The sequence below is a fragment of the Talpa europaea genome (assembly GCF_964194135.1).
Source record: "Talpa europaea genome assembly, chromosome: 6".
Classification (NCBI taxonomy): Eukaryota; Metazoa; Chordata; class Mammalia; order Eulipotyphla; family Talpidae; genus Talpa; species Talpa europaea.
The window spans coordinates 13554573-13571671 of NC_140072.1; the positions used below are offsets into that span (position 1 = coordinate 13554573).

Sequence of the window (17099 nt, forward strand, 5' to 3'; positions counted from 1 at the left end):
ATGAATAATAAAGCAATGGTAGAAAAGCAAAATAGGTTATACTGTCCATGGTGTGAAGAGTATTCTTCAAGGAAAGTAAAGCCAGAACAATGTAATTAAATAAAAATAAGGAATAAGTATTGCTGTATGAGTGATAAAACTTTATAATTGACAAAATAAACACCAATGTAAAACCAAGTAAATATAATATGGGGTAATGTGCTTCAGATACCTGAAGCAGCTAAGGCAAGAACACCTCAAAAGATTACCTATATTGAGACAATGCAGCTGCTAATTTTTCGTGACCATGATCAAGAAGTTGCAGAGATGGGCTTCCCTGGTGGCGCAAAGGGTTAAGACACAACCTATGAAGTGATCTGCAGCATGAGTTCGATCCCTGGCCAGGAAGCTACACACATGATGCAGCAGACCTCTCCTGTCTCGCCTGCTGCTCCCCTCAGCAGTGTATTTCAGTCAATCCACCTTCTCTGTTCCCCACTCTGTCCCGAGTGAATCCTCTCAGCCCCCCGCATCTCTGGCCTGTATCCCAGTTCTTGTATGCATAAATAAATCTTTAAAAAATAAATAAAACTAAATTATAGCAATGTGCTGACATATTCTTAAAGAATGACAAAAGGAGGTTCTTCAAACAGAAATGAAATGATAAGAGCATAAATACTGTAGCATCAGGAAGGAAAACAGCACCAAGAGCAGGAATAGGGGAACATATACTAGGCTAACCTTCTCATGAATTTTTTAACTCGTATTTGATGATTAGAACAAAAATTATAGTACTATCTGACACTCAAAATAATGAAATTTAAATATTTAATAATAAACTTTAATAATAAAATTTCCATACTTCTAAGTGGTAAAATGTTGGTAACAATAGACGGTGATAAGTCACATGTATATACTTTAATGCCCAGAAGAAACATCAAGAAACTTACAGAGAGATAAAGAAATGCACTGTAAGTAAACAGAGTATGGAACTCTTAAAAAATAAGACAAGAAAAGAGAAATAGAGGAAACAAAACAAATAATAAGATGGCAGGCATAAACTAATTATATCAATAATTACCTTAAAATTAAATTGTGTAAACACAGAAATAAAGAGATTGACAGACCAGTTATTTTTTTCTTAAGAATACAGCTCAACCAAAAAAAAAAAAAAAGAATACAGCTCAACCATAAACTATTTATAAGAAATTCATTTCAAAATCTGAGAAAATGGATCACATATACTGCTGATAGGAATGTAAAATCACTGTAAAATAGTATGAATATTTCTTTCAAACTAAACATACACTTACCACACAATTCAGCAATTGTACTTCTGGGCATTTATCACAGAGAAAGGAAAATCTATGCCCACACAAAAGTGCGCACAAAAATTTTCAAATATATTTGTAATAGCCAAAAGATAGAAACAATCCACATGTCCTTCAATGAGTGAATGCTTAAATAAACTGTGTTACATCCATGTAATGGAATACTACTCAGCAATGAATGTGAATGAAATATTAATACATATAACTTGGATAAGTACACAGAAAATTGTATTAAAAAAGACAAGCCCACTTTCAAATGATCACATACTATGTATATGATTCCAGTAGCAAACTCTGGAAATAACAAAATTACAGAAAATGTGGAACAAATAAGTGTTGCCAGGAGTGAGGTGGGGTGATAGGTACGTGGCTATGAAACAGCAACTCAAGGTTTTCTCTTGTTGAAAAAACTGTTCTGTATTCTCAATGGTGGTGGATCCCTAAATCTATTTATGTGCTAAGACTGCAGAGGGCCAAATGCACATGTAAATAAGCATGTGAATATACATGGGCACACACATGAGTAAATAAAACCAGATAGGCTGCATCAAAAACAATATTTTAGTTGTAATACTGTACTATGGTGTTATACAACATTACCATTGGGAAGATCTGTATTAGGGTTATTTCTAATAACTATTTGTGGCTTATGATTTTGTAACCCTCTAATTTTCTACATTGAATATAGTGGACATCTGTTGTTTCTGCCTTACCAAAATGCATTCTCTCTTTTTCTGGAAAGAATGTGCAATTTCGCTCTGGAAAACTATACCCTACCCCACTGGAAAGTCCTTGGTAGGACCATCAGTCAAGATGTCTTACCAACAGAGTGCTGGACCAGCCAGGCTCACCCTTCCCTAAATGTTAACCTTGAACATAGTAGACATGCACGAATTCATTCCACCCGGACAGACTTGATCCATTAGTTCTAGCTACCTGATCTCTGAAGTTGCCTCCATTCTCTTCATTTCAGACTCTGTTTCTTTCCTTTGAGTCTGGGAGCAGTCCCACATTCTTCAAATAAATCCCATTTTGCTTAAGTTATTCACAGTTAGTTCCTATTGTTTGTACCTAAGGAACCTAATCAAATATAAGCCCCCACAACACATTTTTTTTTCCTACCTAGTTTTAATTTTAATTAAAATTTGAACATGTTTTCATGGCATGAATTAACTTTTCCTCCATAAATGGACTCAAAAGTGAATAGATTCTTGTAAATGGACTTAGTGGAATGCAAATTTAACTGGCATTTAAAAGATTTATCAATCTCTAACCAGAAGCCAAGCATGTCATGTCCAAACACATGGATGTGGTTCCTACTCTCAAATCTCACAAGCAAAGTTAGATAACTATACAAGGTAACATGAGAACTGCTCTAACAGAATTATGTCTAAACTGCTATGTCAACACAGATAAAAAGCCAATTCAGAAAAGGATTCAACCTAGGAATTTCAACCTGTTCTGGCATGATTTAAATAAGTATCATTCTCTTAGAGGATTTACCAAAAGTCTCTCTAAATTGGCCAAAATAGTAACATAAATTTTCAATCATATAATTATAAAGCAAATGTTAGCTTATAACACTTCAATTCTTAAATATTCCCATTACTGATCTGCAAAATACACATAAGTCAATGCTAAATCAAATGATTTTAATGAAAACGAAATGTAGATTTAGTGTCTAGAATTATGACTAAACAATGATTATAAACCGCAAGAACAAAAAGAGCATACATAATATTTACATAGTAATTTCACTTAGTTTCTAACTACTTAAGTTTTATAAAGTAAAAATCATGCATCCAAAGGGAAGTTCAAATAAACTGGCAAAAGTGCTTTATAACTGTATAATACTTCTTTAGAATAAAGTAACACATCTTACCTTCTGGAGTTGGAATGCACCCCAAGAAAATAAAAGGAGGGAAAAAAAAGAACTTTTAATTTTTCTTTACAAAGCAACAATAATTTTATTTCTCCCTTCCCCTCCCAGCAATATCCACAATTCCATAAATTAGCAACCCCCCTTTGCTACATAAAAACAATTTCTTCTTTAGCATTTACAAGTTAGCCCAAAATATCACGGTGTCTAATAATGCACAATTAAATTCCATTAAATAGTCTAAGCCATTTCAGATAACAGTTACAGGATCTTATTTATGTGGCAAAGTAAAGCTGTAACAGCAGTTAAATGTGGATACAAAAAATATTCCCCATCCTTAATATTCTTCCCATGCATTTCAATTTCAAGGAGCCATCATAAAGCCATCAGCTATGGACCCTAAAGTTTATTTAGCTTTCCTTTGATCCAAAACAGAACTCATTGAGAATCTGAGTATCGAATAGTGAGAATACTCTTCTATCAATATCCAAGCACTTTTTCCTTTGTCTTTTTTTTCATCATTAACCCTTTTGGCATCCCTACAAAGTCTAAGCACTTTAAAACAGACTGCAACTCACAGATAAATGCATCAGTCAACATTAGATAAATATGGTATCAATTTAATTAATGATGTTCTTCATTCTACAACTAAAACCACCTCAAAGCAATTCAGATTGCAAATGACTTGCTCTGCAGAAATAATGGTTTCTGCTGAAAAGCAGTATAAAATGTTGCCTTTATTTCCCTTGCCATATACTTTTTGCATTAAAAAAAAAAAAGGTGGGGGAGGGATTAAGTGATCTGATTAGTTTTTATTTGAGGATTATTTTGTTTGTAAGTAAATGCAATGTGACTCCTCCAGTATCGGGAAGTTTCATTGAGCATGATCTTTGTAGATGGTTCTTTACAATTCCCACCCTAAAGGAGTTTGCTTGGAATACAAGACTGAAAGGGAAGAAAAACTTTTTGCCACACAACAGTTTGGAGCTCTGCCAAATAACAATATAAAGATCTATTTAAATGTTCGGTAAGGGCCTCCCTGGTGGTGCAAGGGGTTAAGACGCAACCTATGAAGCTGTCCGCCAGCCAGGGAGCAACCCACATGGCACAGCAGACCTCTCCTGTCTCGCCCACTGCTCCCCTCAGCAGTGTATTTCAGTCAGTCTGTCTGTTCTGTTCCCCACTCTGTCTCTAGTGAATCCTCTCACCCCCCACACCTCTGGCCTGTACTCCAGCTCTTGTATGCATAAATAAATAAATCTTTAAAAAAAGAAAATAGAATTAAAAAAAAATAAATGTTCCGTTAGGATAAGTTCTTTAAAAATATACTGACCTTTTCAGAAGCCAGGTTATTATATGGCTGAGGTTTCTATTTCAAATTTTTTCAGAAAATAATTTACAATTAGATAGTAACTAACTTTTTTTTTGTTATGTAAGCACACAAGATATAAATTTTATTTGAAAAATAATACAACAAATATATTAAACGGAGGATGAAAGAGAACTATAGATTTAGAGACAGTAGGATACCTTGAAAGAACAAAACCAGAAGCAGGTAGCCTGGGTTTCTAGTTTCACTGAGCTAGCTGCATGACTATGGCCAAGTCTCAATCTCCTTAATTCTTCTATGAAAAAAAAAAAAAAAAAGATGCAAGTGTAGTATCCTAATTATCTTTTCAAGCTATAACATCCTATGACTGAGGGCCTCCCCGGTGGCGCAGCGGTTGAGCGCTGGGTTGCGAAACTGCGGGCGGCCTCTGCGGCGCCGGTTCGATCCCCGGCTGCTCCCCGGCCACCAGAGGAGGGTCCCACATGGCGTGCAGACCTCTCCGGCAGCCCGCTGCTCCCCTCAGCAGTGTACTTCGGTCCTTCTGCCTGCTCTGCTCCCCGCTCTGGCTCTGGTGAATTCTCTCACCCTCCCGTGCTTCTGACTGTACCCAGTGCATGTATAAACAAAACAAACAAACAAACAAACAAATAAATAAAGCATGCCTCTAAAAAAAAAAAAAAAAATCCTATGACTGAAATAAAGAGACTGATTTGGAAAAGGGGAGGGAGAAGAGGCTTAGGAATGGAAGAGATCGCTCATTTGTGGGGACTTTTAATCAGTGGCATCAACTATAACATAACTTGGAGGCCTCTGAACCATGCAGTTGATCTAATAATATAGGATGGTCATGTGGACTGTTCTAACTTTGCAGTTGGCAGAACTCCTATATCAGAGTGAATTTTGGGGGGTTTGTCCTCACCACTTTGACTAAAGGCCAGCCCCCTAGTTGGGGAGATAAACTAAGATAAGAGACAGATAAAACTCTGAACAAAGTTCCACACTGAGCAACCCACATGGCACACCCACTTTACTGGCTAAAAGAAAGGGGAACTGGACACTGCAAGTTAGAGTAGTGAGTGGGGGACAGGAGGTGGGGGAAGCACACAAAGCTAGAGAGAACTGGAGAAAGGAACATCCTAATTCCCACAAAAGGCCTGGTCTGATCCCTGAGCTGTGCATTCTTGGGACATTCCCAGGCACTACAGAAAAGGCTTTGAGAACTGAAACACTGGTAGTATCTCAGACTAACCCAGAGAAGCTCACGCATGAAACAGATGTTTTGGAGACTAGAGTGATTACTGAACCAACACCTACAGAAGGTAAGAGAACATGTAGCCATCGGCGAGGGTCCCACATGGCGCACAGACCTCTCTTGCCGCGCTCGCTGCTCCCTCAGCAGTGTACCTCGGTCCTTCTGCCTGTTCTGCTCCCTAATCTGGCTCTGGTGAATTCTCTCATCCTCCCGCGCTTCTGACTGTACCCACTGCTTATATAAATAAATAAATCTTTAAAAAAAAAAAAAAAAAAGATGGACTACAACCTTAAATTTCTCAATAAGCCACCCAGAAAAATGTGATAAATTCTCAAAGGAAAAGACGACCAACAGTCGCCAACCCTGAGGTACCCAAACTTGTTGGATTTAACAGACAAAAAGTTTCAAAGATTCATTATTACTATACTTAGTGAGGTAGAGACAAAAGAACTTTAAATAATGGAAGTTTTCGGAAGAGAAAGAACTACTAAAGAATTTCAGAACTAAAAGATATAAAATCTGAAATTTTAAAAATAGCTCTAAATTAGGGATTCAATAGCCAGATGTAGAAAACAGAGAAGAGAGTCAAGAAATGTGAGGATAAAGAAATAGAAGTTATCCAATCTGAAACAGAGAGGAAAAAAAGGTTGGAAAAAAATAAGCAGAGATTCAGGGGACAGTGGTGAAGTATCAGGAGATAATCATGTCACTGAACCCCCAGATACGTTAGCAAAACAAATGCAGCAAAAATAATTGTATTACCACCACAGGTATACAAGTCTCATTCAGTATTCCTAAAGCAATCAATGTAATGCACCTTATCAATAGATTAAATAGGAAAAACCATATGATCATAGCAATTGATCACGTAAGTACCAGACAAAAATCAACAGCCATTCTTAATAAAAACTCTAAGCTAAACTAAAACAGAGGGCATTTTAGGTTGAACTGTCATCATTCCCACCCTGTGCTCTGTTCCACCTCCCCCAAAGGACTATCCTCACTTCAGGTTCCTGTGAATGTGACCTTATTAGGAAACAGTCTTTAGATGTTATCAAGTTAATATGATGTAATCCTAGTGGCCCTAATCCAATGACTTGTGTCCTTATTGGAAAGAGGGACACACGGAAAATGCTATATGAAAAGAGAGAGAGACTGGAGTGATGAACCACAGGACATGGAACTCAAGACTCTAGGCAACCACCAGAATCTATGAGGGAGGCTGCCACATTCTCCCTCAGGAGTCTTCTAAGAGGAAGCAATGCTGCCGAAACTTTGACTTCAGATTTCCAGCCACCAGAATTTCAAAGATTAATTTCTACTGTTTTGAGGTACCCTGTTAAAGCAGCCCTAGGAAAGAGTAAAGAGAAACTTCCTCACATTGATAAAGAACATCTAAAAAAAAAAAACCCATACCTAATATCATACTTAATGGAGCATGACTGAATGCTTCCCCCCTATAAAAAAGGAGGCAAGGATGTGTGTGCTCACCACCCTCATTCAACAAAGTAGGGAAGTTCTAAATAACAAAAAAGGGAAGTGAAACCAATAGTGTAGAAGCAGCCCGATGGTACTGGTGATGAGGACATTTCATTTTCACTTTTTATAATTTATGTTACATATATTATAAGTTTGAAATAATACAATTTAATATTAACCCAAAAGAAAGCAGGAATGTGCTTCAAAGAAAAAATCCCCAATTTGGAGACAAAGACTTTTGGGGGAGGAAGAGCTTATTCCACCCAATACGGAAGTTGGAATCAGAAAATCTCTAGTTAGGGCCTCCCCAGTGGCGCAGCAAGTTGAGTGCAGCGCTGTTTGAAGCTGTCCATAGCCTCTGCAGAGTAGGCTCGATTCCCGGCCAGCCAGGGAGACTCCCACATGGCGTGGCAGACCTCTCCTGTCTTGCCCTCTGCTCCCCTCAGCAGTGTATTTCAGTTGTCTGCCTGTTCTGCTCCCCACTCTGTCTCTGGTGAATTCTCTCACCCTCCCACACCTCTGACTGTACCCCAGGGGAGAGGGAGGGAGAGAGAGGGAGAGAAGAGAGAGAGAAAGAGGGAGAGAGAGAGAGAGAGAGAGAGAGAGAGAAAGAGAGAGAAAGAGAGAGAGAGAGACAGAGAGACAGAAAAGAAAGAGAAGAGAAGAAAGAGAAGAGAGAAAGAGAGGGAGGGAGGGAGGGAGGGAGAGAGGGAGGGAGGGAGGGAGGGAGGGAGGAAGGAAATGTCTACTCAGTGCCTCCCTGCTGACACAGGGGTTAAAGTCTCAGAGCTATCAAGCTATTGGCAGCCACTGCTGCCAATAGTTTGATCCCAGGCCAAGGAGCTGACCCACATGGTGCAGCAGACCTCTCTTGTCTCTCGCTTGCTGCTCCCCTCAGCAGTGTATTCCAGTAGATCTGCCTGTTCTGCTCTCTGGTGAGTCCTCTTACCCTCCCGCCTCCCTGCACCTCTGGCCTACACCCCAGTGCTTGTATGTATAAATAAATAAAAATAAATCCTTAAAAAAAAAAGATACTGTCCATTTATAGGTATCTAAGCATGGATCACTATTTCTCAATAGAAACATGATCAGCATCTGAGCTAAACAGTTCTTCAATATGAAAAATGGGCCACACAAGACCATTTTAGCAGCCCTGTTATCTGCCCATTAAATTCCATAGTGCTCGCTTCTTTCTGAAATAAAAAATACCCACCAAAAATTTGAACCCTTTTCCAGTTCTTATCCCTAGCTGAGAATAACTAGAATAACAGTTCTAAAGCACCACACCTTTTTTTTATTAAGGATTTATTTTTATTTATGCATACAAGAGCTGGGGCACAGGCCAGGGGTGCAGAGGTGGTGAGAGGATTCACCAGAAACAAAGTGGGGAACAGAACAGGCAGAGTGATTGGAATACACTGCTGAGGGGAGCAGTGGGCGAGTCAGGAGAGGTCTGCTGCGCCATGTGGGTAGCTCCCTGGCCCGGGACTGAACTCATGATGCAGTGGCTGCGGACAGCTTCCTAGGTTCCGTCTTAACCCCTTGGGCCAATAGGGAGGCCCTAATGCACTACAACTTTTTACACCCGAATGGAAGTATCTCTAATGTAGACTCCCAAACTTCTGCTTTAACATATATTTAACACAATTTTAACACTTTAACAATTCATGGTCTTGTTTATGAATAGTAATGATTATGTGCTACTATAACACAATAAGACTCTTAGAAACTAAGGTGTGCTTTATCTTTGGTCCTGTATAAATCTCAGACTTATAATTAAACATTTTAAGATTATTTATTGAAATGTACACTACATTATAAGTTTTTGGCATTTTATTCTTTTTTGGCTAAGGTTATTTCTTCCTAGACTGTCTACCTCCAGCACTCCTCCTTCATTAGAATACCTTGTTATCTGCTCATAACCAAGCTGATTAATATAAAAACCTGCATTGATAGATGAAGGCTTGAAGATGGCTCCGGGCCTTCCTAAGAATTAAAGTGCATGGGTGTGGAGTGAACTGCTTCTTTCTTGAGAATGTTTTTTAAAGATACTTTTAGTTTTTAACTGTGCTATGACTGAAAACTACAAAGATCTGACAACTTAAATCAAATTAACAAAGAGGGTTACTATTTAATAATCTTCAATCTCCACTGTTATATACAAAATATCCTAGAGTATTATAATCAAGTAATACAATCAAGACTAGTAATATTTTAACAACTCACCTGATTTCTTTTAGTCCTTCTCTCTGGATAACTTGAAGAATTTCTTTATGACTCATGGGTGTATTGGGGTATTTTTCTAAGACCTGAGAAACAAGTATACAAAAATAAATTATTTCTTTTTAAGCTGTTGTTATAATTATACATGAAACTATACTAATTGTTCACATTATAACTATGGATTAATACATACACCTATGTATTATACATACCCCATACATACATATCCGGAGACTTTTATCCCTTATATTTCAGGATAACAACAAAAGTGAAACATTAATGAAATATAAATAGGTTTCTTTTTTTCTCTTTTAAGTCACAATATCAATTCTTAAAAGCAGTAATGGATCAAATAGGATTAAGATTATTAACTACATTATTATTAAAGTGTAACATGAAATTGTGTAATTTCTGCCTCCACCCCCACAACACCTATCTACCTGTGGACCTACTGTAAGCACCTTAAAGATTATTCATCTTTACATTTCCAGCAAAGCCACTTAATACAGCATGGATGCTCAAGAACTGGTACCCGAATCAAAGAACAATAGTTACAATGAAATTAAAATCTAACCTGTGTTCCAGTGCTGATAAAAACAGAGCAAACTCAGTTTATCCTATTTCTCCCACTGAAAACAACTAAAAGCATGATCGAATGCATATGGCGGGGTCTCTCTGGTGGCGCAAAGGGTTAAGCACAGCACCATGAAGCAATCCACAGCCTCTGCAGCACAAGTTCTATCCCCAGCCAGGGAGATACCCACATGGCCCAGCCGATCTCTCCTGTCTCGCCTGCTGCTCCCCTCAGCAGTGTATTTCAGTCAATCTACCTGTTCTGTTCCCCACTCTGTTTCTGGTGAATCCTCTCACCCCCTGTACCTCTAGTCTATGCCCCAGTTCTTGTATGCATAAATAAATAAATCTTAAAAAAAAAAATAAGAATGCATATGGCAACTAGTTGAGGACTCTGAAAATGGCAGCAGGTGATTGGGGGAGGAAATCACAAATGAAAACACAGTTCAAACTCAGAGCTGTACACTAAGTGTATGCAGAAATGGTTCCAAAACAAGCCAACACAGCAGCTGTGGCAGGTAAAGTGATGATTACCAGCAGTGGCTTGACATGGCCCCAAAACTATAACAGAGAATTCTTTCTGGCCCCACAAGTGTGGAGGAAATCCCTAGGGCTTATACTCTTTCTCTACCACCAGGCTCTTTAGCACAGAAAGCAAATGAAGTTATGGAAGGGTGAGATAAAATAGAGAAACAAAAACCCTCGTTGTCTATCCAGAGGGAAAGGAAGCAGCTAGGTTTCTAGAAGCCAGAAAGTGTGAGGGAACTTGCAGAAAGAAAGGAGTCCAAGAAAATGACACTGGGAGTTCTACAAATAACACTGGTATCATCCTAGAACTTTACATTTGTGGATCTGATCCAAGAACATACTATCAAGTTCCCAAATTAGCCACTAGGTGGTACACATACAGAACAGCTCAGAACAACTGGGCAAACACTGAAAATTGCACATTGGAGTTTTACTACACATAAGTGAGTATTAACTTGTGAACACACACACACCCCTTCCACAGTATTTAAGATACAGAGTATCATAACATAACATCAAAATGTATAAGATACAACCCAATCAACAAATGAAGAAACAAGAAAATCTCAGTAACTCCCAAGGGAAAAACACCCCACACATGACAAATCGAAGATGATATAGATGTTGAAAACATCAGACAAAGACCTTAAAGATTATAGCCATGCTTAAAGGAAAAAGGAAAGAGAATCTCAGCAGGGCCTCACTGGTGGTCCTGGGGTTAACGTCTCAGCACTATTAAGTTATTGCCAGCCACTGCAGCAAGAGTTCAATCCCCGGCCAGAGCGGTGACCCACATGACACAGCAGACCTCTCCTGTCTCACCCACTGCTCCCCTCAGCAGTGTATTTCAGTAGATCTGCCTGTTCTGCTTCCCACTGTCTCTGGTGAATCCTCTCACCGACCCCCCCACCTCTGGCCTGTCCACAGATCTTGTATGCATAAATAACTAAAAAATAAATCTTTTAAAAGAGAATCTCAGCAGAGAAAGAAGGTGTATGTGTGTTAGACAAAATATGAGAATTAAAAAATAACAATAGCCACAGTAAAAACCAAAATTCTCTGAAAAAGCCCAACTGCAGAGTGGAAAAAAAAGAGGAAAGAATCAGTGAACTCAGTGACAGGCTAGATATAAAAAAGAAAAATTACAGAAAAAGTGAGCAAACAGAACAAAGAATCACTTCATTTTAATATGGCTGAATATTACCATTTATATAAAACTACTTAAGTATACTGACATGAAAGATTAAGCTACCAGAAATGAAGGACTTTTATAAACCAACATTACCTCAATAAACAGTATTACAGAAAAAGAAACAGAGACCTGAAATATATGTGTATCTTTTAGTGAGGACTTCACTGATTTTCTATATTATTACTGTTACATTGTTTTACCACAAATTTTATGTAAATGGAAAGATTACAGGGATTTTGCAGAACATTTAGCTTACTTTAACCACAGGAGGGCAATGTTTATCAAACAAAGTATCACTGCATTGGCAATGTTAGTAGAACTACAAAACACTATTTTGAGAAACTACTTTATGACCATCTGAGTAAGTGCTCAGAAGAATTAAAGTCATTAATACATCATTTTCTTTGTAAATTCTCACCATTTAGCTGATTGGATACAAAAATTATTTGAGTCTGCAAGGATAATCTAAATAGCCCCAAAGATTCTATTTGAATCATCTAAGTTACAGTAGTATTTCATTTCAATTATTGCTGCACTTATGAGTTCATTCCAGATAAGCACAGTTACATACAGCCTGAATTTTGTGTAATTTTAGATGAACCTTATTTTACTTTTAAAATGTAGAAATAAAAATAATCTTTATCCATTTATACTGATGCTACATGGCTTTTCTACTGTCCCAAAGCCTTAATTAGGGACTAATGTCCCAGTAGTGAGAGAGGCCACCCAGGAAATACGCAGAGTAAGTGACGAGAACCTGCAAAAGAAAACTAGTATACCAATGTTTAAGAGTCAAAGAAGAAAAACTAGCAAATAAACTAAGGAGTGGCCAAAGGAACAGGAAGAAAATCAGACGAATATAGTGCCTCACAAAATCAAAAGCATTAGAAAGGGATGAAGTGGTCCACAAAACCAAAAGCTCCCTAGAAGTTAAGTGCAAAATCTACCATATTTAGCAACAAGGAGCTCTTTAGTTTTAAAGTTCAGATTCCATTTGGTCAGGAAGGAAGAAACCAAACTGAATGGGGAAGTCCAGAGGCAGCAGTGGGAATTAAAATAATTCTTCCTGAACAGTATAGGAAATGTGGAGGGGGGAGAAAGAAAAATTATTTTGTCCAATGAAAAGTTTCATTAAGCCAGAATAAAAGGAGGCAAAGGTATCCATAGCTAGTCCAATGCTTCCATCCCAACATGAGAGCCAAATAGAGTCAAATATAGTTTGACAAGTCCCTCATCCGAAGGTACTACTCACAGTTTTTGACATTAAGGAACACAATTAAAAGGATGCAGTGTCCCTCAGCTACCAATAAACACTATTCTGAGTTCAGGAACTAAACTGATAATACCAAGAAATATATGGAATTTGAACAAAAGAAATAACTAATAGAGCCAAATATCCAAAGAGGAAAGAGGGAGAGGCTCTCACCTGGCTGCTTAGCAGTACGTGCTGATGCCCACCCCCTGTCCTGATGCACTCCTCCTTTGTCAGTTTCTGTGACACCACCAGACTCTCACTTCCCTCCTACTTCACCAGCAATTTTTCAATCTCCAGTCTTTTAATGGTGATCTTCTGCAGGACTCTCTTTCTCATCTCAATTTCTATTCTCCTTGGGCATTTTCATCTTCCCATGATTTAAAAAGCAATATGCTCCCTATAGCAGCACCCTATTCACCCTAATTGTGCTTATCACATTTTATTTATTTTAACCCCATTTTAGATCATTTGTCTTAGCCACTGGCATATAAACTTCATGAGAACTAGAACTATCTGGTCTGTTCACCTAGTACCCTAGTGCCTATCACATACGTAGGCCTAAAACATGTTATGGCTGACTGACGGAATTAGGAACATAGGTGGCAAGACTGGCTTTAGTTTTTCTTTTAAACAAGAAGAATAAGAGAAATGAGTATTAATGCAAATAGGTTTGTAGATTCAACCACAGAAACTTGAGTATAAGTCACTAACAAAATTTAAATACAAATGACTTCAGAGAGGCAGCTATGAAAATCCAGAGATTACAGAGACTGACTTTATAAGCTCCGTAAGTTAACCTCAAGGTTCCTCAATACTGAACAACTCTATAAAGCCATTCTGATCTAGTCCACTGCTGGCTTAGATTCTTTTTTAGCTGATTATCCAAAAAGTCTGAGTGTTCTTGCGCACTTCCTATTTCATGCAAAAACAGTTCTCAAAACCTAATTCTCCCAAAACAGTAAGTTACCGATAATAACAGTAACATTTAATACACATCCAGCATTTAAGTGAGAGGTACTATTCTAAGAGCTTTACACATATCATCTTTGAATCTTTACAACAAACCTATGACTATGAGGTAGATAATATTTTATCCCATTTTTCAGATGTGAAAACTGAGGCACAAAGAAATTAAATAACTTGCAATTCACATCAGCTAGTAAGTGATAAAGGACAAAATTATTTGTTCCTAAGCATTATGCCATACTCCCTCTCAATCAGTTACACATCCATACTACTAAAAAGTAACTCTTAGTGTAACAAACATTCACCAGTGCTTCTTAAGTGCCAAACTTTGGAGGTACATAGAATAAAGAAACAATCCCTTGAGAAGCTGGTGACAAGAGGGGGCTTAATATGAGATGAACTAGGAAAGTCTTTCAGTGTCCTACAACACATCCCCAGAGGCCCCTAGCTTCGGATTTTCCTTGCAACTCTGGCAGGTAGCTCCTCTCACACTGCCAGCACACCCCCTTTGCTCACGCTGCTTGCTCTCAATATCTAATAACATCTCCACTCCTTTCTATGCCTGAAAGTTTATCTGTGCTCTAGCAAAAATTTTCAAAACTGGTTTATTAATATTGAATACTTAGAAGGTTGAATAAGATAGGCACTTATACACTAGCTGGGAAGGTAAACTGATACACCTTTCTGTAAAGCAATTTAGTAATATGTAATGTTAAGGGCCTTTCAAAGATTGACATCTTTATCCAGACACTTTTCTTCTAGCAACCTATAAAAGCAAAATAACAGAAATACATAGGAAATAGAGGTACTTGCAGTATCATTTCCATCCGCTGTAAAAATAATCTAAATATTCAATAACTAACATAATAGAGCAAATTGATTTATCTCCCCTCCCAAGAAGATTATTAGTTGAAAAGCAAAACAAAGACCTCTATGGTTACTGCCCTTCAACTAGATAATACCTGAAACAGGAAAAATAAATGCCAAAATGTTAATGGTGTTAGATCAGTTATTAATTTATAAGTCTAGCCCTCAGCTAGTTTCCAGGATTTCATGAACCCCTTTGGAGTTATGTACCGTATTTAGTGTATCTTTTTCTGGAGGAAGAGCAACGTATCTCACCAAACTCCAAAGAGGAACTCTGACACCAAATTAACTACAGAATACTCCTCTTGAAGTAGAATTAAGTTGATTTTTCCTGCTTCTTTACACTTTTATTTTTAATTTTCCATAATGTACCTTACCATTCAAATAATCAAGGAAAAAGGAATGAAGTCAAAAGTGTCCATAATTGACAAAAATAAATGATTTATCCCTTAAAAAAAAAGTTAAAGGGCCTAAATATTGAGATGTTTCTTTTAAAACATTTCTGGCAGCTCAAAACATGGTTTTAGTTGTTTTAAATAACATTTCTAATTTGGGCCTCCCTGGTGGTACAGTGGTTAAAGTCTCAGCACTATGAAGCTATCCCCAGCCACTGAAGTATGAGTGATCCCCGGGACCAGCGAGCTAATCCACATGGCGTAACAGACCTCTCCTGTCTCCTCCACAGCTCCTCTCAGCAGTGTATTTCAGTGGATCTGCCTGTTCTGCTCCACACTCTGTCTGTGGTGAAAACACACACATATACACACACACACACACACTCTCTCTCACTCACACACACATGCACACACACACAACTCTGGCCTACGCCTTGTATCAACACTAAATCCAACCATACCTGAAGGTCTTTCTTCTAGTTCCTTGGATTTTTTTTTTTAATCATTTTCTAAAAATTGTAACTGAGATAAGGACTCATTCCCAGATTAAAAGCTACTGGAGTATGGGCCTCCCTGGTGGTGCAGCGGTTGAGCCCTGGGTTGTGAAGCTGCCCGCAGCCTCTGCAGCGCCGGTTCGATCCCTGGCTGCTCCCCGGCCACCTGAGGAGGGTCCCACATGGTGCACAGGCCTCTCCTGCCGCCCTCTGCTCCCCTCAGCAGTGTGCTTCAGTCCTTCTGCCTGCTCTGCTCCCCGCTCTGACTCTGGTGAATTCTCTCACCCTCCGACGTTTCTGACAGTACCCAGTGCTTGTATAAATAAATAAATAAATAAATAAATAAATAAATAAATAAATAAATAAATAAATAAATAAATAAATCTTTAAAAAAAAAATATCCAATAAAAAGCTACTGGAGTAGGGCCTCCCTGGTGGTGCAGCGGTTGAGCGCTGGGTTGCGAGGCTGCCCATAGCCTTTGCATTGCCGGTTCGATCCCCAGTTGCTGCCTGGCCACCGGAGGAGGGTCCCATATGGCACTCGGACCTCTCCTGCCGCCTGCTGCTCCCCTCAGCGGTGTGCCTCGGTCCTTCTGCCTGTTCTGCTCCCCGCTCTGGCTCTGGTGAATTCTCTCACCCTCCCGCGCTTCTGACTATACCCAGTGCTTGTATAAATAAGTAAGTAAATAAATAAGTAAGTAAATAAATAAATAAATCTTCAAAAAAAAAAAAAAAAGCTACTGGAGTAGAAGATAAATTTGCATTCTGAATCCACAGGCAGGGTTTCATAAGAGTAAAGCTAATTATGGTGAACAGACTGGCAATAATTAGAGTCTACTAGGAACAAAAGGCTTTAACCATACTAGAAAAAAATCCACATAATTTTTTATTTAAGCTTTGTGAATTACTGAACTATAAGACAAAATATTCCCAGAAAACAGCTAAAGCAATGCCTTGAAGCTACCAAGACAAGGCAATTGTCTAAGAACAAAATTTTCCAAGATGTCAAAGAGAATCTGGCCTTCTACATCCTTGCTGTAAAGAACCAAATTCAAATAAAATTTCACCTCTCCCATGAAGTCTGCTCTCATCCCCAGTCACACCCTTTCTTTTCAACTATCTCAGGTACTTAAAATGGGCAATTTCAGCAGTTAATTATACATTTTTAATAATTTCTAAATTATTTTAGGCTCTCATTTTGTTTCCATAGTGAAATCCCACTTCTTCACTAAAACAAAAGCCATGTTTTAGTCAAGAGAGAACTAAAAGAAGACTTCCTGAAGGGCCTCCCTGGTGGCGCATCAGGTTGAGCACGTGCTGTGAAGCTGGCTGCAGCCTCCACAGTGCGGGTTTGAT

The 17099-nt window shown here is 38.4% G+C and overlaps 1 protein-coding gene across 2 annotated transcripts in view; it reads right to left on the reverse strand.

Moving 5' to 3' along the window:
• ASXL2 (ASXL transcriptional regulator 2) overlaps positions 1-17099 on the reverse strand; it is a gene marked incomplete at both ends in the record, with an annotated part of 82503 nt that overhangs the window by 41085 nt on the left and 24319 nt on the right. For both annotated transcript variants that reach the window (XM_084236047.1, XM_084236048.1), the window contains one exon: positions 9477-9559. In XM_084236047.1, coding sequence (XP_084092173.1) covers positions 9477-9559 — 83 coding nt within the window. The remainder of the gene's footprint in view (positions 1-9476; positions 9560-17099) is intronic.